The sequence below is a fragment of the Phyllostomus hastatus genome, unplaced genomic scaffold, assembly GCF_019186645.2.
Source record: "Phyllostomus hastatus isolate PE091 unplaced genomic scaffold, TTU_PhHast_1.1 phas_contig_41, whole genome shotgun sequence".
Lineage (NCBI taxonomy): Eukaryota > Metazoa > Chordata > Mammalia > Chiroptera > Phyllostomidae > Phyllostomus > Phyllostomus hastatus.
The window spans coordinates 4,428,935-4,453,132 of NW_025333876.1; the positions used below are offsets into that span (position 1 = coordinate 4,428,935).

General features: G+C 36.7%; 1 protein-coding gene across 2 annotated transcripts in view; it reads right to left on the reverse strand.

Moving 5' to 3' along the window:
• Positions 1–2,157: 2,157 nt before the first annotated feature.
• Positions 2,158–24,198, reverse strand: part of KATNAL1 (katanin catalytic subunit A1 like 1) — a 116,104-nt gene continuing 94,063 nt past the window's right edge. For both annotated transcript variants that reach the window (XM_045844827.1, XM_045844828.1), the window contains 5 exons: positions 23,898–24,056; positions 23,060–23,186; positions 11,226–11,360; positions 5,016–5,142; positions 2,158–3,754 (listed from right to left, as the gene is read on the reverse strand). In XM_045844827.1, coding sequence (XP_045700783.1) covers positions 3,556–3,754; positions 5,016–5,142; positions 11,226–11,360; positions 23,060–23,186; positions 23,898–24,056 — 747 coding nt within the window. In that variant the 3' untranslated portion in view covers positions 2,158–3,555. The remainder of the gene's footprint in view (positions 3,755–5,015; positions 5,143–11,225; positions 11,361–23,059; positions 23,187–23,897; positions 24,057–24,198) is intronic.

Consider the following 24,198-nt stretch of genomic DNA (forward strand, 5'->3'; position numbering starts at 1 on the left):
TTAGAGGCAAAGTTCAAAACACTGGTAATCAGGATGCTCACAGAATTGGTTGAATATGGTCACAAATTAGATGAAAAAAATGAAGGCTATGCTAAGTGAAATAAAGGAAAATGTACAGAAAACCAACAATGACAGGAAGGAATTGGGACTCAAATCAATGGTTTGGAGAAGGAAGAAAGAAACATTCAACCACAACAGAATGAAGAAACAAGAATTCCAAAAAATGAGGAGAGGCTTAGGAACCTCCAAGGCAACTTTAAACGTTCCAACATCTGAATCACAGGGGTACCAGAAGGAGAACAGAAAGAGCAAAAAATTGAAAACTTTTTTGAAAAAATAATGGAGAACTTCCCCAATCGGGCAAAGGAAATAGACTTCCAGGAAGTCCAGGAAGCTCAGAGTCCCAAACAAGTTGGACCCAAGGAGGAACACACCAAAGCACATCATAATTATGTTACCCAAGGTTAAAATTAAGGAGAGAATTCTAGAAGCAGCAAGAGATAAGGAGACAGTTACCTACAAAGGAGTTCCCATCAGACTGTCAGCTGATTTTTCAAAAGAGACCTTGCAGGCAAGAAGGGGCTGGAAAGAAGTATTCCAAGTAATGAAAGGCAAGGATCTACATCCAAGATTACTCTATCCAGCAAAGCTCTCATTTAGAATGGAAGGACAGATAAAGTGCTTCTCAGATAAGGTCAAGTTAAAGGAGTTCATCATCACTAAGCCCTTATTTTATGAAATGTTAAAGGGACTTATCAAAGAGAAAGAAGATAAAAAATATGAACAATAAAATGACAACAAACTCACAGTTATTAACAACCACACCTAAAACAAAAACAAAAACAAACTAAGCAAAGAACTATAACAGGAATAGAATCACAGAATTTGAGATTACATGGAGGGTTATCAGTGGGGGAGTTGGAGGGGGAGAGAGGAGGAAATGGTACAGAGAATAAGAAGCATGAATGGTAGGTACAAAATAGGCAGGGGGAGGTTAAGAATAGTATAGGAAATGTAGAAGCCAAAGAACTGATAAGTATGATCCATGGACATGAACTAAAGGGGGGGGGGGGGATTTGGGTGGGAGGGGATGTACAGGGCAGAGGAGAATAAAAGGGGGAAAATGGGACAACTGTAATAGCATAATCCATAAAATATATTTTAAAAAAATAAATAGAATATTTGAAAAAAGAAACTTTGCAGGCCAGAAAGGGTTGGCAAGAAATATTCAAAGTGATAAAAAGCAAGGACCTACAACCAGGATTACTCCCCAGCAAAGTTATCATGTAGAGTCAAAGTATAGATAAAGAGCTTCCCACAGAAGAAAAAGCGAAAGGAGTTCATTACCACCAAACCAGTACTGAGTGAAATGTGGAAGGGTCTTCATTAAAAAAAAAAGATTAAAAAATATGAACAATGAAATGACAATAAATACATTCTCTATCAATAACTGAATCTAAGAAACAAAATAAATAAACAAGTAGAACAGAAACAAACTTACATACGGAGAACATTTTCATGGTTGCCAGATGGGATCAGGGTTGGGGGATGGATAAAAAAGGAGAAGGGATTAAGAAGTACAAATTGGGCCCTGGCTGGTGTAGCTCAGTGGATTGAGCGTGGGCTGAGAACCAAAGGTTGCCGGTTCAATTCCCAGTCAGGGTATATGCCTGGGTTGCAGGCCAGGTCCCCAGTGGAGACCATTTGAGAAGCAACCACACATTGATGTTTCTCTCCCTCTCTTTCTCCCTCCCTTCCCCTTTAAAAAAAAAAAAAGAAGTACAAATTGGCAGTTATAGAATAGTCATGGGAATGTAAAGTACAGCATAGGGAATATGAGTCAATAATATTGTAATTATTACATATGGTATCAGATGGGTACTAGATTTATCGGGATAATCACTTAGTAAGTTATATAATATCTAATTAAGGGGCTGTACACCTGAGATTAACATAATATTGTATGTCAACTGTAATTGACATATAAAAATTAAATAAATAAAAATAAAAATGGGCAGAAAGAAATTAAGAAAAGGAAACTTCTATCATCTAATTTTTAAGATGAATTCAAATTAAAATAAAACAATGGTTTTAAAATCTTAAAAAACTTATAATTTAAATTCTTATAATCTATCCCTCAGAGGAAGGTGGGTAATTTATAGCAGTAGATGAATACTGGAGTTTAGTCAGATTTAAGTTATCTGTAAATTACATAGTTCTTAGTAGGGAAAAAAAATTCCCAAGATACTAAAAGGTTTTTTATAAAGTATCTAAAGAGTCATGGGTTTGTTTGTTTAAACCAGTAGGTACTCTCCAAAATTGAAAAGTCAGGATATGATCAAATAAAAAGTTTAAAAGCTTGGCCATTAAAGCATAGGCTGCCCAATCAAAATAGGATAAATGTAATTTTAAACACCACGGGACTCACTCCATTTGTGATTAGATGTAGGTTGTCTACTTTTTTCTGGCCTCGTTCAGTCTAATTCCTACTGAACTGATAAAGCATGGCATTTTTCTATCCTAATCTTTTTATTTTGTGCCCAAGTTCTCAACCTTGACAAAGCACAATCAAAAAAATTTTCAGATGAACATCACTCATTGTGTACAATGCTATTCTGTTAAACAAGCTGTCTGGAAAACTATCAATTTGGTTTTATTTGCTTTGCATTAGTCACAAGAGAGTAGACTTGTTCACAATACAAAAGTATTTACTTAGAATATAAAAGTCAAATTCAACACAAATCAAACAATGTTGGAGCTGGAAAAAATAATGGGTTTATCTGTTTGACTGCATTGAAAGAAAAGTGAAAACAAACCCAGAGGTCTAGAGTGAAGAAGTGCAGTGCACCATAATATTCTTCCCACCCTTCCAATGTGAAATATGAGAAGTACCAGCAAAAATACTAACAACTGGAGAAATGACCTGGCAAAATGACTCAAAAATCACCAAAGCATGAGGATCTTCTCACCCAGCACTTAATAAAAGATTAAAGGCTAATAATAGAAGAAATGGTGGGGGGAGGAAGGGTAAAAATTCAAACCTTATAATAGACTCTAACAGTAAAGAGCTGAATTCTAGAGGTTTAACTAGTAAATTCATTATCTAATCCACAACTATCGTTCTTAATGAATAATCAATCTGATACAACCTCAGTTTTGATGTTAAAAGTCAACATGTGTAGAGCCCTCATGTTTAGAGAAAAGAATAGAAAAACACAAAAAGCAAAAGACAACAAATGCATGTGAGAAAGAGAGGTCCTTCTAAATCTTTTGTAAACGAGCTTTCACAATAGCATACTTATCCCTTTCCTCCACTGTCCTGGCATCCTGGTTTGGGACTGCAATATTAATGCACACAGTCGGGTGACAGGGACCATCAGGTTTTCTACGTAAGCTTCTCTTATTTTCCAACTACATTTACACTCTGTAGTTTTAGATTGTTTGCCTTTAAGTGAAAATCTCTCCAATGAAAAGTTTCCAAACCTATTTTTTAAATGCATGAATTTCTTCACATTTTATAAATAAAAATACCAGAATGAGAGAGCTGACAAAAATTCAAGCAGATCCAAATTCAACCATCCATTTCTCATACTTCTCCAAGTCTGCAGCAGAGACAGACTTTGCAATTTTCTTAAGAGCCAACTCAAAGTCTCCATTGGTAACAGGCATCTGAAGCTCTTCCTTAGAAAGTGCACGGATTTCTTCTGGACTTAAGCCATTGATGCGCCGTCTCATTGCCATTAAGGATGCATCCCTAAAAATGTACCAAAGTCAGTGAATACTCATTGTTGCAAATGCTGTAAACACTTCCAGTTGTAACAAAGGAAAAACATTCAAAAGACATGTCATATGTTTTTATGATGTTGTATAGAATTTTCTAATTTCAAAGACATCCTGAAAGTGTAGGAAAGGTTAAAAGGGGATGCAAATGACTTAAACATAAAATGCATTGTGAATGAACCCTAAAAGTCCATGCTGGGCTCAGATAATACGGAATTTTATTTTGCCCACTTATTCCTCAAAGACAGCCAAGAAGTTTAGAAAACCAAAGCAGAATTTTGAAATACTGAATTGTACACTTGGAAATGAACATATGGCTAAATGTTAAGATAATTCAAATCTTACACTGGTTTGTCTGCTGCAGTCTAATTAGAGGAGGTAAAGCCAGGAACCTCTCTCTACAACATGCTTTTATCTGCATACAGTAGACGTAGAATTCCTTTCATGGAGCATCTATTGGCAATTAAAGGATAAAAAAAAATCTGACTTTTCTCCAGATCCAATTTTTAAGCCCATTCTGGTCACTTGTAAATCACTATGAAGGTTTTGGAAAAATGGACAATTAGTGCTTATGAAAAAGCTATTAGGATACCAAGCCAAACAAAACTTCACATTTTTTATATTTTAAACAATGATATTAAAAACTATTTTGAACTTATTGTGTGCCACTAAACTTAAATGCACAGAGGAAAAATACCAATAAAAAAGTGTGAAACACAGTTGTGGTTTTAAAGAAAGACCATTGATGTAAACTTAAATATCATTAGAGAAGAACTGAAAGAAAAAAAATCATCTTCAATAAGTGATGTACCTTGTCTAAAATTATGGTATCACTAAATTGAAAGGGAAATTTCACAGTTTAAACTGGTCAACTTTGTTCATCTGCATATGGTAAAATAATGCCAATCAAACCTAAATGATACTATTTTACATTGATGCAGCCAGGCTCCAATTTGGGGCCAAATTAACCTTAGGTTGTCAAAGTCATTATGAAGTTAGGCACGACGACTTAAAAAACTACAAGGATAGGGAAGGTGACCATATTGTCATGTCCTTATTCATCTTAACAATGAACAATGAAGGTCTGTAGAAAAAACAAGATAAACAGGAGATCATTCCAAGGAAATGGGTGGCTGTTTTCATGTCAAGGGCCAATAACTACACAGATTTTCTGACCAGTCCTCCTGCCAATCCTATAACTAACCCTTGAGGTCACAGATCATTAAAAAAAATACCTGCAAACATTAGTTATATCAGCACCAGAATAGCCCTCAATCTTCTCTGCTATGTCTTCCAGTTGAATATCAGGATCCAATTCAACCTCACGAAGATTGATCTTTAGAAGCTCGGTTCTTCCTTTTGCTGTGAGAAGATTTTTTGATAATGTTACACTTTTTAAATAAATCATTTTAATGAGAAATCACATATTAACATTCAGGAGAGGAAAGAGAGTCAGTAACTACGGGTCCACTGGCATTCTAATTCACTGCATGGCTCCTGGAATTATGTAACTTCCTACATGCCTTGGTTGAAATCACTAAACATAGAAAGAAACTCAAGGTTTTCCTTAAAAATTGTGATGATACTTGCTATGAGAACAATGAGTCTGAGATCTTTTTATAAAAAATGAAAACATTAGTATTCAAGCACCAGAAATGCTTTTAGTAAAAAAAGGTTTTATAAAACTAGACTGCATTGATTAACTCCTATGAATTACTTTGCTTACCTCTTTAGTATGATACAGGAAAAGAGTTAACAACTCTAGCCAGTAATTTTTTTTTAAATCCAATTTTCTTTTTCTGGAAAGCTGTAATTGGCACAAAATGCTTATTAATGTATGTTTTACCTGGAGAGCCAGCCCACAGACATTGCTGTTCCAGTATGTCTAAAATGTGGATTGAGAAAGCTCAAGAAAAACCCACATAACTTTTTAAATAAGCAATCATGCTTGATGTTTTACCATCAATTTAAGTGGCAAATCTGCTTAATACAGCACACTAAAATAATGCATAATTAGCCTGGAGCTGGCTCTCTCCCACTTCCTGACATATAAAATGAAATCTAATTTTCCCCAATGTTTACTTTGAAAATTTTTAAATCTGTAATTAAAAACCTCAATAAACAGCTATTTAATTTTCATGTAGATTCATCAATTGTCACCATTTTGCCATTACCACTCCCTTCTTTCCTTTCCTCTCCACCCTTTTTTGAATTAAGAGCTAGCTGTAGATATACAACACTTCATCTTAAATTCAGCACATACTAACAACAGAAGTATCAATGCAGTTATCACACTCATCAGGAAATTTAACTCTGGTAACATTAGTATCACCTAATATACAATCCAGATTAAAATGTCCCCATTTGTCCCAGAACTTTATAACTTTCTTAAAACCCATACTTTTGCATTTAGTCATCATATCTCTTTACTTTTCTTTAATCTAAAACAGTTCCACAGTGTTTATTCTTTCTTTGTCTTTCATAACACTGACAATTCTCCCTCAAGTGATCTTACAGAGCCAAGGCATTCCAATAAAGACCCGAACACGCCCATTTGTGGAACCAACTAAAATTTATGGAAATGAAAAGAAACAAGAACAACCAAGACACTAGAAGAACAGCAACAAAATGGGCGAAACTTCCCTGTCAAAAGCAGTAAAATTTGCGCCTGTGTGATACTCTTGCAGAGACAACCAGATCAATGACATAAAATAGGTGCCTGGAAGCATGGCATGTCAGAGCATTTACTGTGCACACCTGATTTAGGACTAGGTGGTGTAGGCAGTTGGTGGGGGGAGGGAGTGTCTTCTCAATAAATCACACCAGAACAACTGACTATCCACAGGCAAAAATGAAGCTGGGTCCTACCTCACATGTACATAAAAAAATCAGTGCCAGATATATTACTAATCTAAACACTAAGATGCAAAATTATAAGCATTTTAGAAGGTAAAACAGGAAGACATCTTAATGACCTCACAGAGGGATTCTTAAGACACATATTCAAGAAACAGACTACAAAAGATTGATAACCTAATCACATTAAAATTAGCATTCCTATTTATCAAAAGACACTATAACACAGTAAAAACACATAAAATTCACTACAAAATCCAATGGCCAATAAATAAAAGAAAAGATATTTAATTCTTTAATAATAAAAGAAAAATAAACTAAGCCACAATAATTTATACCAAGACACTGGTATAAATTTAAAAGTCTGCCAATACCATGTGCTGGCAAAATATGAAACCACAAGAATTCTCACACAGTGCTGGCGGGGGTGGAAGCTGGAGTGACCACTCAGGAAGACAGACTGGATTACCTCCTGATGCTCCAGAGATGCGACACAACCTACCGTTTCACTCCCAGAAGGGAATGTTCTGCCCTGGCCCAGAGAAGCTTAGGCATCTGTACTACTATGCAGCATAAGAATGTTCAGAGCTGCATTGTTCATAACAGCATAAAACTTAAAACAATCAAAATGCCCATCAAGTAATATGATGTATAACTGTGGTATAATGACATAATGGTTGTTGTGGGCTGAAGTGTATCCTCCCCCCAAATTCCTGTGTTGAAGTCCTAACCTCTAGCACCTCAGAATGTGACTGTATTTGGAGATGATGCCTTTAAAAGAGGTGATTAAAGATAAAATGAAGTCATATGGGTGGGCCCTAATCCACTCATATCTGTTTTCGTAAGAGAAGATTTGGACACATATATTAGGGGAAGACCACATGAAGACAATGGGAAAAACGGCCATCCATAAGCCAAAAAAAGAGGCCCAAGAATGAAACCAATTCTGCTGACACCTTGATCTTGGATTCTAGCCTCAAGAACTGTGAGAAAATAATCATCCATTATATAAGCCCCCCAGTCTGTGGTACTTTGTTAGGGTGGTCTCAGAAGAATACTAATGCAATAGAATACCACACAGGAAAAATATAATCTCCATCTATATGTCACAACATGGATGAATCTGAAAAATATACTAAGCAAAAGCAGCAAGATACAAATAAACACAATTACTGTGATTTTATTTATGTCAAGTTCCACAGGAGGTAAAAATATGTTTGGGGATACATTATTAGGTGATAAAATTATAAGGAAAAACAATAAATTATTTCCATAAAAAGAATAGCAGTGATTACTGCTGGGGGCAGGAAGAGAGTTGTGCTAGGGAAGGAACATACTGGGGAGATTCTGAGTTCTGACAATGCTCCATTTCTTGTCCTAGGAGGTGGTTATATGGTTGTTTGCTTTGCCAAATATTGTATAAATTAAGTATTTTAATCTGTGTTTCTGCATCTGAGTAATATTTCACACACACACACACACACCCACGCACACACGCATGGGTGAGCACATAAAGTAAGACAAAGCAAAGCAAAGAGCAGCCACAGTGGAATAAGAAACAACCAGGTATTGTCTGGAGTGACGAAAAAGAAAAGGTGTGACTAACAAACCTTTATTTCTAGAATTCCTTAATCTTGGGAGCTTCCTATCTTTGGCCATCCCTTGCCAATGAGCCCTCCTTGCAGCTCACCATGGTACGTGGCAGATATAGGACCAAAGAACTCCTCTACTCAGGTGGTCAGCAGAGGTATGGGAAGAAAGAGGGGAGGGGAAGAAGCTCCAGAGCCCCCTGCTACAGAAGAAAGCTGTACTCCTAACACCCCATAGGAGCTCTGAATTGAGAACTCATTTCATTGTGCCCTACACAAAGCAGTTGACTTAGTGAGCGATTATCAATTTGCTCATTTAGTACCAATGTTAGAAAGCCACTGTATTTGTAAAGCAAATGTTTTACTATCACCTGCCATCAGAACTTCAACACCAAGTTTAATGCAATGTACTCTCCCCCAAAGGAAGTTCTACACAGATAACTTAAATGAACTTTGTAGCATAAACCTGTTCATAAGTGAGAGCCTGGTGGTCTAAAGCCTAGATGGAAGCGTCCCCCTTTTCCCTAATAACTGTGATTTGGGAAAAATTAACTTTTAGTACTGGTTGTATCAGTGATTTGTTAAAAGGTTCTAACTAGGATTTATCAACTCAGTTTTTATACTTCAACTTCAGTTTTATAACCTGAATTAATGATATGTAATAGCCTTGTGAAAGGATATAATGAAGGGTTAATGTGTTAATAGTATAAAGATCTGCCACTTCTACAAAGCCAAGTTAACACACATTCTAGATGTAAACAAACACTGTGATAACAATTCTCCTTATGCACTCCAGGCAGCTCAGTGAAGTGGATAACGGTGCACTGGGGCCAGACTGTACTCATGTCCTTGTTCTGCTGCCCTGGGCAGGATGTTTAACTCTCAGTGCTTTAGTTTCCTCATAGTAAAATAAAGACAAGAACAGAATCTACCTCGTAAAACTGCTGGAGTTAAATGAGCTAATACACTGAAATCCTGGCCCAGAGTCAACATTCAGCAAATGTCTGTAGTCCTATCGCCACCACCATTAATCAGTCAACAAACAGGAATATAGGGAGACTAAGAAAACCCAGATTCCTTCTACAAAGCAACATCTGGGAGACAATTAACATGGATGAAGTACCCAGGGACATGGAGTCCACACAGGGAGACAGGCCAGGGCAAAGAAGACCTTAGAATCAAAAGTTTAATGTTGACTTTGAAAAATAATAAAACTTAAATGGAAGGGAAGAAAAAAAATCTAGGGAATGGGAGCATCATAAATAATGGAAGTAGAAAGAAGCAAACATATACCAGAGTGAAAAAAGGTCAGTAGAAAAGTGCAACAGAACACTACAAAAGGCAAATGACACAAGCAGGAGAGCAAAGATGTGAACTTGCAGGAAAAAAAAAACAAAAGAAAACTCTGACTCCCATGTGAGAGGAAATATGAGACTTGATGATGCCTTGGTAGTTATGGAGGTTAGTCTAAAAGCAAAACAGAATCAAATAAAGGGGTCTAGAGAAAGGAGTCCATTAGGCTGACCAGGTAGATACTGCCATATTTAGATGCAAGAACTAAGAAGAGACTTAAGATAAGGCCAAGCTCCACCTGTCCGGTTACTTGACTTCCTGCCTTTCATTGACCATGTAAGACTGAATTTAACAAGATGACTGCTAGAGTTTCTCTATCCCACACATGCTCCTACAAGGGGGACTTGCCACTCTCCCACTTAAAGGCAGTTCAATTCCCCTCCTCCTGAAAATGGCTGGGCTTGTAAATACCTCAGCCTAGAGGAAGGCTAGGTAATAATGCACCTTGCTCCTTTTCCAGGGGAACAATCACACCTGGAGCCCTGAGCTACCATGTGTAAAATCTGACTATCTTGAAGCCACAGTCTCATTTATTGATGAGGAAAATATGAAATGGCACAAACACTTAGGAAAACAGTTTGGGTGTTACAAAGTTAAACATACACCTACACTACAATCCACCTATTCTATTCTTATCTACATTCCCCAAAAGAACTGAAAACATGCACAAATAAACAGAATATTTATAGCTTCATTCATAATAGCCAAAGCCTAGAAAAAAAACGCAAATGTCCACCAAAAAGAGAATAAACAAAATGTAGTATGATATCATGGATAAACTGCTGATACATGTAACCACATGGATAAATCTAAAGAACATTATGTTGAGTGAAAGTAAACAGACAAGTACATATGTCAGATTCTATTTATATGGAATTTAGTAATAGGTAAAATTAACCCATGGTGATAAAAATCAGGAAAGTAAAGGAGGGTTTATAGTAATTGGTAGGAGGCACACAAAAACTTTCTGGGGAAACAGAAATGTCCTACATCTTGAGTAGGATAATAATTAAACAGGAGTATTCATTTGTTAAAACTCATCAAATTATACACTAAGATTTATATGTTTCCCTGTATATCTCAATATAAAAAGAAAAATTCACTTATGACAATTTCTATATTCATCAATAAGAGAAAATACTTTTCAAGCAGCATATTTTGAAAAGGATCTCAAGAAAACTTTATTTTTAAACACTTAAGGTTTAATAAAGACTCAAGATTAAAATTTAAAAACTTAGATGTCTCCTGGCTGGTGTAGCTCAGTGGACTGAGTGCGGGCTGCAAACCAAAGCATCGCAGGTTCGATTTCCAGTCAGGGCACATGCCTGGGTTGCAGGCCAAGGCCCCCAGCAACAGCACACTGATATTTCTCTCTCTCTTTCTCCCTCCCCTCTCTAAAAATAAAGAAATAAAATCTTAAAAAAAAAAAAACCCTTAGATGTCCTACCTAATTTATTAACACGAACACTGCTCTGAATGTAAAGAACTTAGAGTACCCTGGCTTCTGTTCTCTCATCTACTACAAATAGGTTTTGTGATGTTATAAACTTCTTTAACCAGAATGTTATGGAATAAATAATTAAGAGGGGGGGAAAGGGTAACAAGAAGAAAAAAAAAACAAGATATTGTAAAGGGAATGCATCATACCTGTTGGGAGAGGTATATAAATCCTTTTTTCTAATCTCCTTCTAAGAGCTTCGTCAATATCCCATGGGAAATTAGTAGCTGCCAATACCATAACCATTTTGGAAGGATCATCATTCTCTAAAGCTCCTCCAACTCCTACACACAGTAAGAGGAAAAAGTCCATTATTCTTTCATTCAATTAACATTACTAAGCATCAATCATATACTTGGTGACAAGCTCAGTGATATAAATAAGGCAGTCCTTCTGACCTCTGGATGGTGGCAGAACCAGGCACATGAACAGATAGCTATTAAAAAAGGAGGCAGAGGCCCTGGCTGGGTGGCTCATTCAATTGGCCCATCACCCAATACACCAAAAGGTTTAGATTCAATTCCTAGTCAGGGCACATACCTAGGCTGCAGGCTCGATCCCAGGTTGGAGTATGTATGTGAGACAATGAATTGGTTTCTCTCTCACATTGATGTTTCTCTCTCTCATTCTCTCTCTCTCTCAAAACAATCAATTAAAAAATATCCTTGGGTGAGAATTTTTTTTAAAAAAGGAGGTAGAAGAATTCACATAATCTATTACATGACTGTAATCCAATAAACTATTTTTTTCTGTAAGAAAATGAATGTATATTCCTCAGGAAGAGGCATAAAAGACTCTGCTGTTTTATTCCTTTATTTTTTTTGTGAGTTCCACTAAAATCATGAGTTCCTCAAACACTTTAATTTTCTTTAAAATAATTTTTTTATTTTTCAATTACAATTTGCATTCAATATTATTTTGAATTAGTTTCAGGTGTGCAGCATAGTGGTTAGGCATTCATATACTTTTATAAAGTGACTGAATATTTCAGGTACCCACCTGGTATTATACATAGTTATTACAGTATTACTGACTATATTTCTTATGCTATACTTTACATAGCCTGGACTATTCTGTGACTACCAATTTGTAATTCTTAATCTCTTCACTTTTTCACCCAGCCCCTGCCCCAAACTCTCTGCCATCTGCAATCATCTATGAGCTTGTATCTATGAGTTTGTTTTTATTGTTATTTTTTTAATTGGCCCCAGGCCCGGCACCAGAAGCATCCAACCTGATGCACAGTTTGACTTCACCTAGGAATCTCCAAGTCCAGAACAAATAGCAGCCATATCAGATTGCTTTATAGATCATGCAGGGTAGCCCCAGGCAAAACACAAGTAGAAGCTGACCTTGGCCTGTATCACCTAGGAAACCCCAGAGCCTGTCCACCCAGTGGACAGCTATAGACCACACTGGAGCACCACCACCCTGCCTCTGCACAACTGATCCTCCACAGAGGGCAGAGATAGGTGGTCAGTGGTCACAGACAGTCCTTGCAGCCCACTGGCCTGGGTAAACCCCTCCCACTAACTTGCCAACAGCAGTCAAGGCTCAACTACAAGAGGATGATGTACTCAGCCTACATGAAGGACACATCCTGAGTACCTAGCTTGGGTAATGGGGAAGGTTGTGCCATTGGATCCTACAGGGCATCTACTACATTAGGCCACACTACCAAGACAAAGCGTCAAAGCAGCTCTACCTAATGTGTTAAAAAAAAAACTCCTTGGGAGGTTGCCAACATGAGGAGACAAAGAAAGGTGGCCCAAATGGAAGAACAGATCAAAACTCCAGAAAAAGAGCTAAACAAAATGAAGATAAGCAATTTATCAGATGCAAAGTTTAAAACACTGCTCAAAGACCTTTGTGAGGAACAGCATAAAAATATCTAGTCAGAAATGAAGGATACACTAATTGAAATAAAGAACAATTTATAAGGAAACAACAGTAGAATAGATGAAGGCAAGAAACAAATAAATGATTTGGAACATAAGGAAGCAAAACACAACCAATCAGAACAAGAAGAAAAAAGAATCCAAAACAAACGAGGATAGTGTAAACAGCCTCTGGGACAACTTCAAGCAATTCAAGCTTCACATAATAGAGGTACCAGAAGACAAGAGCGAGCAAGAAATTGGAAATCTGTTTGAAAAAAATATAATGAAAGAAAACTTCTCTAAGCTGCTGAGGGAAATACACATGCATATCCAGGAAGCACAGAGTCCCAAACAAGATGGATGGAGAGAAACCCACTCCAAGACACATCATAATTAAAATACCAAAGGTTAAAGATAAAGAGAGACTCATAAATGCAGCAAGAGAAAATCAGAAAGTTGCCTGCAGGGGAATTCCCTAATGCTGTCAGCTGATTTCTCAAAAGAAACTTTGCAGGCTAGAAGGGATTGGCAAGAAATATTCAAAGTCATGAAAAGCAGGGACCTATAGTAGCCAAGATTGCTCTAACCAGCAAAACCATCCTTTAGAATTAAAGGGCAGATAAAGAGCTTCCCAGACAAGAGGAAACTAAAGGAGTTCATCATCACCAAACCATTATTATATGCAATGTTAAAGGGACTTATTTAAGAAAAAGAACATCAAAACTATGAACAATAAAATAGCAATAAATACTTATCTATCAACAAATGAATCTACATAACAAACAGCAAACAAGAACAGAGACAGAACCATGGATATGAAGAATGTTTTGATCCAGTTTGTTTCTATTTTGTTTATTTTGCTCTTTAACTTCTACATATAAATAATATGAAACTTGTCTTTCTCTGACTTACTTTACTTAGCACGATACTCCCTAGTCTATCCATATCATCACAAAGGTAAAATTTCACTCTTTTTTTATGACTAATATTCATTGTAATATACGTACCACCATTTTTTTAGTTACTAAAATTTATTATTATTTTTTAAATTATTTTATTGTTGTTCAATTACAGTTGTCTGTATTTTCCCCCCACCCCAGCCAAACCCACCTTCCCCCCTTGCTTCCATCCCCCCCTTGGTTTTGTCCATGTGTCCTTTGTAACTGTTGCTGAAAATCCTTTCTCCCATTATCTCTTCCCACCTCCCCTCTGTTTACTGTCAGATTGTTCTTAATTTCAGTGTCTCTGGTTATATTTTGCTTGCTTTTTTCTTTTGTTGATTAGGTTCCAGTTAAAGGTGTACTACCACTTTTTTATCCACTTGTCTATTGAGAAGCACTTAGAGTGCTTCCATATCTTGGCTATTGTAAGTAATGCTGCAATGAATATAAGGGTGCATATATTTTTCTGAATGACTGTTTGGGGTTTCTGTGGATATATACCCAGAAGTGGAAGTGCTGTGTCCTAAGGAAAGTCTATTTTTAATTTTTGGAAGAGATTCCATACTCTTTTCCATAGTGGCTGCACCAATCCACATTCCCACTAGCAGTGCACGAAGGTTTCCATTTTTCCTCATCCTCATCTATACTTGTTGTTTGTTGATTAATGACAGCCTGACAAGTGTGAGGTGCACTTCTCTGATGATTAGTGACACTGAGCATCTTTACATATGTCTACTGGCCTCTTTGAAGAGGAGTCTAGTCAGGTCTTTCATCCAGTTTTTAATTGGGTTAGTTTTTTTTGTAAGTGTTGAGTTGTATGAGTTCCTTATAACTTTTGTATATTAACCCCTAATCAGATGTATCATTGGTGAATATCTTCTCTTATTCATTAGGTTCTTTCCATTTTGTTGATGGTTTCTTTTGCTGTGTGAAAACATTTTATTTTTGTTATTTCCCTTGCCCAAAAAGTCATATAAACAAAAAATATTTCTAAGAGAAATAGCAATTTACTGCCTGTATTTTCTTCTACAAGTTTTATTATTTTGAATCTTATATTTAAGTCTTTAATCCATTTTGAGTTTTTTCTTGTATATGGTGTAAGAAGGTGGTCTAGTTTCATTTTTTTTCATGTATCTGTCCTATTTTCCCAACACCGTTTATTGAACAGACTGTCTTTATCTCACTGTATGTTCTTGCCTCTTTTATTATGTATTAACTGAACATATATATTAATTTCTGGGCTCTCTATTCTGTTCCATTGATCTTTGTGTTTGTTTTTATGATAGTACCATGCTCTTTTAGTTACTACAGCCTTACAGTAGTTTGGTATCAGGTGGCATGATACCTCCAACAGTTTTTCTTTCTCAAGATTGCTGTACCTATTCAAAATCTTTTATAATTCCATATAAATGTTGGATTATTTGTTCTCATTCTGTGAAAAAAATGCCATGGGTACTTTGATAGGAATTGCATTAAATCTACATATTCTTTTTGGGTAATAAGGATATTTTAATGATATTAATTCTTCCTACCCATGAGCACAGTATATGCTTCCATTTATTTGTATCTTCTTCAATATCTTTTTTGAATGTCTTATAATTTTCTGAGTATGGGTCTTTTACCTCCTTGGTTAAATTTATTCCTAGGTATTTTTGGATATAATTGCATGTGACACTTTTTTTCTTAGTTACCCTTTTTGATATTAGCAGTACATAAAAACGCAACTGATTTCTGAATACTTGTTTTGTATTGTTACTTTATTGAATTCATTTATCACTTCTCGTAGTTTTTAGGTGGAAACTTTAGGGATATCTGTACATAGTGTCATATCATCTGCATATAATGACAATTTTACTTCTTCCTATCTAATCAGGATGTCTTTTATTTCTTCTTATCTGAATGCTGTGGCTAGGACTTAGAAAACTATGTTGAACAAGACCGGTAAAAGTGAACATCCCCGTCTTCTTATCTTAAGGGAAACATGTTTAGTTTTCCCCCATTAAGTATGTTAGGTGTTGGTTTTATATATGATCTTTTTATGGTGAGGTATGTTCCCTTTGTTCCCTTATATGTTCTCTGTATTTGCTGAAAGGTTTTACCATAAATAAGTGCTGAATTTTGTTAAATGTTTTTGTGTATCTATTGATATAAGCATATGATTTTTATCCTTCATTTTGTGTAGCTGGTGTATCATGTTAATTGGTTTGCAAATACTGTACCAACCTTGCATCCCAAGAATAAATCCCACTTGATCATGGTGTATAATCTTTTTAATATATTGCTGAATTCAGTTTACTAATACTTTGCTTCTGCTCATCAGAGAAATTAGCCTATAGTTTTCTTTCTTTGTAAAGTCTTTATCTGGTTTTGAGATTATGACAACACTGACCTTGTGAAATGAGGTTAGAAGACTTCCTTCATCTTGAGTTTTTTTTAATAGTTTGAGGACAGGTGTTAGTTCTTTGAATCCTTGGTAAAAGTCACTTGTGAAGCCATTTGGCCCAGGGCTTTTTGTTTGTTGGATGTCTTTTTTATTACTGCTTCAATTTTGTTGGTTTTAATTGGTCTATTCAGATTTTCTATTTCTTTTTGATTCAATCTTGGAAGATTTTATGTTTCTAGGAATTCAACCATTTCTTCCAGATTGTCCAATTAGTTAGCATAGTTGTTGGTAATATTTTCTTATAATCCTTTGTGTTTCTACAGTGTTGGTTGCTACCACCTAAGGTGTTGGTTTCTCTTTCATTTCTGATTTTCTTCATTCGGGTCCTCTCTTTTTTCTTCATGAGTCTGTTCAAAGGTTTATCAATATTGTTTATCTTTTCAAAGAACCATCTTTTGATTTCATCGATATTTTGTATTTTTTAAAACTCTTTCACTTCTGCTTTAATATTTATTATCTCCTTCCTTCCTTGGGCTCTATGTTGTCCTTTTTCTAGTTCCCCTAGATGTAAAGTTAGATGGATTATTAGGGATTTTTCTTGTGTCTTAAAGTGGGTTTCCAATGCACTAAGTTCCCTCTTAGGCCTGGTCTCTAATGCAATGAGTTCCTTCTTTGGCCTGCTTTCATCATGACCCATAGATTTGAGGTTATTGTGTTCTCATTTTCGTTTGTCTCAAGGTATCTTTTGATTTCTTCCTGGATTTCACTGTTAATCCATTCACTGTTTAGGAACATGTTAGTCAATCTTCATGTGTTTGTGTATTTGTCAGTTACTTTTTGGTAACTGATACCTAGTTTCATACCATTGTGGTCAGAGAAAATGACCGATAATATTTCAATCTTCCTAAATTTATTTTCTGTCCTAACATGTGCTCTGTCCTAGAAATGTTCCATGTGCACTTGAAAAGAATGTATATTCCGCTGCTTTAAGGTTAAATTCTTTGAAAACAATTCAATCAGTCTGGTTTAGTATGTCATATAAGGCTGCAGATTTTCTGTCTGGAAGATCTATCCATCTCACTGGGGGATTAAAATCCCCTACTATGACTGCATTATAATCTTGTCATTGAGGTCCATCTGAATTCTCTTTATATATTCAGGTGTTCCTGTATTGGGCACATAGATGTTTACAAGAGTTATATCTTGTTCCCTAGATCCCTTTATCATTATGTAATGTCCTTCTTTGTAGCTTATTATAGCCTTTGTTTTAAAGTCCATTTTGACTGCTATAAGTATTGCTACCCTAGATTTTCTTCATTTCCATTTGCATGAAATATGTTTTTCCATCCTTTTAGTCAATATCTGTCTTTTGTTCTGAGGTGAGTTTCTTATAGACAACATATACAATATATATTTTGTTGATTGGAGCATTGAATCCATTTATACTGAAAGTGATTATTGGCATACATATTAATTGCCATTTTACTATACATATTTATGTTCCTCTTTTTAAAATTTCTTCTTCTTAAAGAAGTCTCTTTAACATTTCTTGTAACTCTAGTTTAAGGTAATGAATGTCTTTAATTTTTTCTTGTCTGGGAGCTCTTTATTTCTCCTTCAATTTTAAATGATAGCCTTGTTGAGTAGAGTCATCTTGCTTGTAAGGTCCTTGGCTTTTCAACACTTTGAATACTTTGTGCAATTCATTCTGGTCTGAGATGTTTCTATTGAGAAATTACTTAATAGTCTTATGGGAGCTCCCTTGTAGGCAACTAACTGTATTTCTCTTGCTGCTTTTAAGATTCTTTGTCTTTAACCTGTGCCATTTTAATTCGGATGTGTTTTCAGATGGGCCTCTTTGGGACTTCCCAATTGCTGACTTGATCCTCTGATTTACCTATACTATTGTTGATTCCTTCTAGTATATTCTTCATTGCTGACTGGTTCTTTTTAATGATTTCTATATCCTTTTTAATACTTGCTATCTCTTTGGAAGTCCTAAGTTCTTGAGCATCCTTATGACCATAATTTTGAACTCCATATCTGGCAATCGCCTGCCTCCATTTCATTTGGTACTTTTTCTAAGAATTTCTCCTGTTCTTTCATTTGGGGCATGTTTCTTTGTCTCCCCATTTTGGCTGACTCTCTGTGTTTGTTTCTGGGTATTGGCTAGATCTGCTGTGTCTCCAAGTCTTTGTAAGATGGTCGTATGTAGTAGGTATCCTGTGGGTCTCAATGGTGCAGTCTCCCTAATCACCTCAGCTGGGTGCTCCAGCAATGTCCTTTGTGTGGGTTATGTGAGCCTTCCTGTTGTAGTTTAGTCTTGATTGCTGTTGGCCATCCATTGGCTGGCTGGCTGTGAGGATTAACACCAACTACAGTGTATGAGCTGATGTGTGGGGGCTGACCCCACAAAGCAGAATTCCACCCAGCATGTCTGCCAAGATCTCCCTTTGGGTGTGCCACCTGTGGAGCTAATCAGGTCATCTTGGATATGGTCTAAAGCCAGCCATCGGATGGTTTATTCTCAGGCCTCTTGGGATGGGCTCTTGTGCAGGTCCATGTGAGATGTTGTGTCTCACTGTGGGGTACCTGTTAGGAGCCACAAAGCAATCTACAGTTGGTGGCTAGCTCTGCTGGGCCTGGGTGTGTATACTGAGGCTGGCTTCCACTAGCACCAGCCTGGGGCAGGTCAGCAAGAGGTCCAGGTACCCCAAGATCCACTTCCACCTGCCTACTGGGCTCAGACAATGAAAGACCCTCTGGCAGTACATAAGTTGTGTGAGAGGCAGGTTCTGAGTCACCAAGTAGGGGCAAGTGGTATTCACTAGGCTGATGTAGATTCGAACTCTGTGCCAGTGCTAGTTCTCAGTCCACTCAGCAAAAGTATGAGTGCACACCAAGGACTTTTGTTGCAGAGTATGGTCTTAGAGATTTGTCAGGGCGGAGCCAGAAAAGTGTATCAGGCTAAAAAAGATTAAGATTTGTTCATGTGAAGGGAGGGCTCTGCACAGGAAGGGTGGCGCCAGTTGAGGCATGCAGGAAAAGCAGTTCTTGCCCTAAAGCCACACAACTCAGTCTCTCCCTGTGCACATCTCTCACATCCCTAGTCTGCTGAGACCTCCTTGAGGGCTTTCCAAGAAAGACTGCATCTCAGGTCCAGCCTGGCCACAGCCAGCAGAATCCCTGAAGGATGCCAGCTTGGCAGGGTGGGACTAGAGTGAGTCAGAAGGGTATGGATAGTACACCTCCTCAGGCTGATGTGGTGGAGGGACAATGCCTGTTGAACACATGGGAAAATTGCCCCTCATCCTAAAGCCACTCCAGTCAGTCTCTCCCTGTGTATCTTATCTCTAATACCGTGAGTCTGCCAAAACTTCCAAGAAAGTCTGCAAGGGAGCCCATGCTGGCTGCAACTAGATGATTGTTACACAGGATGCGAGCTTGGTGGGGTGAGACTACAGGGAGTCTGAAGTGTGGGGCTAGTGCATTCCCCAAGCTGATGTATGGAGAAGAGTGCTCAACACAGGAAAGATGGCATCAGTGAGCAGCTTGGCATAGGGACTCAGCACAGAGACACCAGTGGCCGTCTCTCCCGCCTTCTCCCCCAAAGTATACAGTCTAATCTCTTCCTGTATAACTCCTATCTCATCCCTCTGCCAGAGCCTAGGGTGTGCCTGCAGATGAGATTTTGTGCACTGGCCCTTAAGGAGGGCACCTAGGATTCTAGCAGTCTCCTGCCTCATCCTGGTGGACAGAATCCCTGTAGATTTTCACAGCCAGATGTTATATAGGCTCCTCTTCCTGGCAATAGTCCTTTGGGTTAGGGAGTCAGACAGAGGGTTGAGATCTCTCACTCTTCAGCAGGCACCTTTGTAGTTGAGACATCCTTCCACATTCTGAACTTCATATGGGTGTGGAGTCAGCCTACTTCACACCTCTGCCCTTCCTACCAGTCTCAGCATGGCTTCTTATGCAGATCCGTAGTTACAAGATTTTGTTCAGCTAGTCTTCAATGGGCTATTATTCATATTTACTGTTCTATAATTCAGTTATAATTCCAATTTGTTCCCGGGAGGTGGTGAGTGTAACTTCAACCTACTCCACCACCATCTTGGATCACCCTCCTCAAAAATTTCATTTTAGTTGTTAATCTAATTTATTCAATTTTCTCAAGAAAAGAGAACAGAAAGGGATTCACATTTATGTAATACTCATATAACAGTATGCAATCATAAGTTTGAAAGGCAGATTATATTGTAATAGTTCTGTCCTTCAAACTTCTAAGTAACTTGTAAAAAATAAACAAATTTAAGAATGAACATAATTATCAGTCACTACTGAAAATGCTGTTTCTTATTATACCAAGCCAAACATATATACATAGATTCTACTTTATCTAGAATTAAAATTTTAGAATAAAAAACTTCAGGTTATATAATAAAAACACTGGAAAATATTCAATAAAAAAATGTCAAAAACTTACAAACTTTATCAGAGTTTCTAACCTGGAATAACAAAGTAGTGGATTTAAAGGAGTCCAGCTTAATATACTATTTTCTTAATAAATTATTACTAAACTACTATTTGAATCATTATCACAGAGAATCAGCTATCCAATTAATTATCAGCCAACAGTCACAAATACCCCTAAATCAAGGGTATCAAACTCATTTTAACCTGGGGGGCCACATCAGCCTCGAGTTGCCTTTAAAGGACCAAATGTAATTTTAGGACTGTATACATGTAACTGCTCCTTAACATTTAACTGAGAGCTCAGCGCTGCCACCAGGTAGAAACAAGGTGCTGGGCTGGATAAAACAAGGTGGAGGGCTGGATTCGGCCTGAGGGTCTTGTGTTTGCCACCTGTGCCCAAATGAAATTCAGCTGACTAAATTCATATTCAGTGATATTTTTAAAACATGTAATATATTTTCCTCTATATCTATCCTCCCAAATATAAGTCACTTCATTCTTTCATACTTGAGCATAAATTAAAGCAGGAAAATCTTTTAAAGAAGGGATTTGCAGTACATTATTTTGTTTATCTTACAGTGCCTGGCACTATATATGAGGGATGACCCCCCAAAAACAGGAATTTATTTATAAAAAATTGTATTTTTTCTTACATGTTTAAACTTCAGTCACCTTCAGAGTACTCTCCATTTGATGCCATATACCTATCAAGACATTTTTTCCACTGCTCAAACAATTTGAACTCATTGAGTTTGATGTCTTTTAGGGCTTCTGCCATTTTTTGTTTCACTTCTTCCACATAAGCAAAACATTTTCCTTTGAAGACTTTTTTCATCCAGGAAAACAAAAAAAGTTGCTCAGGGTGACAGTGGATGAATACAGAGGGTGGGGCATGGGGGTCATGTCATTTTTGGTCAAAAACTGCTGAACACTCAGTACAGTGTGGGTGGGTATACTTGTAAATCACCCATCACGTAATGGGCAAATGCACTTAAAGTCTTCAAAAAAATTCACAGAAGCTGAACACAGTCCCTCACAACGCCAGCTGGTACACTGATACAGATGGATTCCTAGAACACTCACCTATTGGGGAAGCCTGTACTACAGGGGGCCTGCCCTCAAGAAGATAATTCCAGGGTTTTTGGGGGTCCCCCCTAGTAAAATACCATTATAAATGTTCAGTAAATATCCATGGCTTGTGGATAACCATAGCTCTTTTAAAACAACGTACTCTGGATATTTGTTTTAACAGATTTTGTCTTCTCATAGTTTGCTTAAATAGCCTCCTGTTGGCCACACAAATACTAGAGTAATATATCTCTAAAACGCAGCTTAGGGCTCATCACTCTCTTCCTTCAATGGCTTCCCAATGCCTATTCTTCTTCGTCTGAATAAGTTATACTAATGCTTCAAAGCCCAAGTTAGTTATTCCCTTCCATAACTCCCTTAGTCTGGAGGCACCTTTCCTGCAGTGTTCTCATACGCCCAGAGTTTAGTTACCATAGACACTATAATGTATTTTAATTGTCTGTTAAGTTGCACATTTCCCATCTAGATCAGTGCTTTTCAAACATTCTGGTCTCAGAATCTTTACATATCATTAAAAATTATTTAATTCTGATGATCCTTTGTGTGTGTAGAGCACATCTATTAATATGTATCATCAGAAATTAAAAACCTGAGAATTTTTAAAATATTAATTATTTTAAAGTGACAATAAATCCATTACTTGTTAATGTAAATTACATATTATGAAAAATAACTGATTTTCTAAATCAAAAATTGAATAAGAGTGCATTTTTTAAACATTTTTGCAAATGGCTTTAATGGAGAATAGCTAGATTTTCATATCTGCTTTTGTTTCTCATCTATTATATCCCACATGTCTTGTAGCCTATGAAAAACTCTGCTGTACACTTTAAGAAAATGAGAGTGGAAAAGGTAAGTAATGTCTTAACATTGTTATGAAAATAGTTTAGCCCTTGCAGACCTTTTGAAAGGATCTTAAAGACCCCACGTACACCAGACCAAATCTCTAGAATCTTTGTTAAATTCCTTGAGAACCATGCATTCCTTTTCTTTGTATCCCCAGAACCTGAACTGGTACACAGTTCATAACAAGTATACTATAAGTGCTTTTTGAGTGCAAGAACAAATGGAGAAATAATGTGGATGAGCAGATGATTATAAATAAATTCAGGTTGCCTTCAAGTCCATTCACTGAGAATTTCCAAAGTATTAATCTACACAAAGTTCAAAAAGGAAATAGAATAGTTTTGAGACAGTCATTAAATATCAATTACCATCCATCTGAATGAGCAGCTCAGACTTGACTCTGCGACTTGCTTCATGCTCATCTGAGGTCCCTCTTCGACTGCAGATAGAATCTATCTCATCAATGAAGATTGTGGTTGGGGCGTAAAATCTAGCCTTTGTGAAAACATTTTAAAGGAATCAGTTGATTATCTCATACAACAGTCTTAATTTTTTAAAGTGCCACTTCCTCCTTCTAAAATCATGGTTAAAGAATAGAAGTTTCTCACTGCTTTAATGCCCCATTTGGTTATTGGCAGAGGTTAAATCAATCATTCATGTCCAAAAAAGTAAATTTCTAAATATAAAAGTTATATGGTTGTTGAAGTTTGAGGACTGATACACAGTAAATCACATTACTATTCTTTTGACTATTGTATTTGAAAATTTCCATAATAGAAAACACTTTTAAAAGATAAATAAATCATTAACCTCTTTTCTCAAATATGCATTCTTAAGTAACTATTACAAATTCCTTATGAAAAAGAACCAACTTTAATGATAGATCAACTGCTAACTGATTTTTAAAATATATATTAAAATAGACTTATGCTCAACAAGCTCATTAGTGATCCAGAAATGTCAATCACACCACACATATTTCCAAAGTCTCTTCTAGCTTCACTGGACAGGATGCCAAAGGGCCTTCCTTTTCCTCAATGCGGAAGGTACCTCAGAGACACATCAACAGTTCCAGAAACCCCAGCACCCCATAGCCTCTTAGTGTGTCAAGAACTATAACACTTTCCCTAGATGAATGGATCTAGATTATAGGGATATCATTGCTTATATCAACAGCCCTTTGAAATCTAAACATATCTCACTCACCATTTCAAACAACAGACGGACTAACTTCTCAGATTCACCTCTATACTTGGATGTCAGTGTAGAAGAGGAAACGTTGAAGAATGTTGTGCCACATTCAGTGGCAACAGCTTTAGCTAGCATGGTCTTTCCAGTGCCTGGGGGTCCAACCATCAGCACACCCTGAAATTTCAGAAGATGTAGTAAATTATTTATCATAGTAAAATGCTTTCTTATAACATATCAATGTACAAGGAAAATTTTTCTTTATCATTTTAGAGATTAAAAAAATGAAGACTGATTTCACAGAATGTCTCAAATCAGA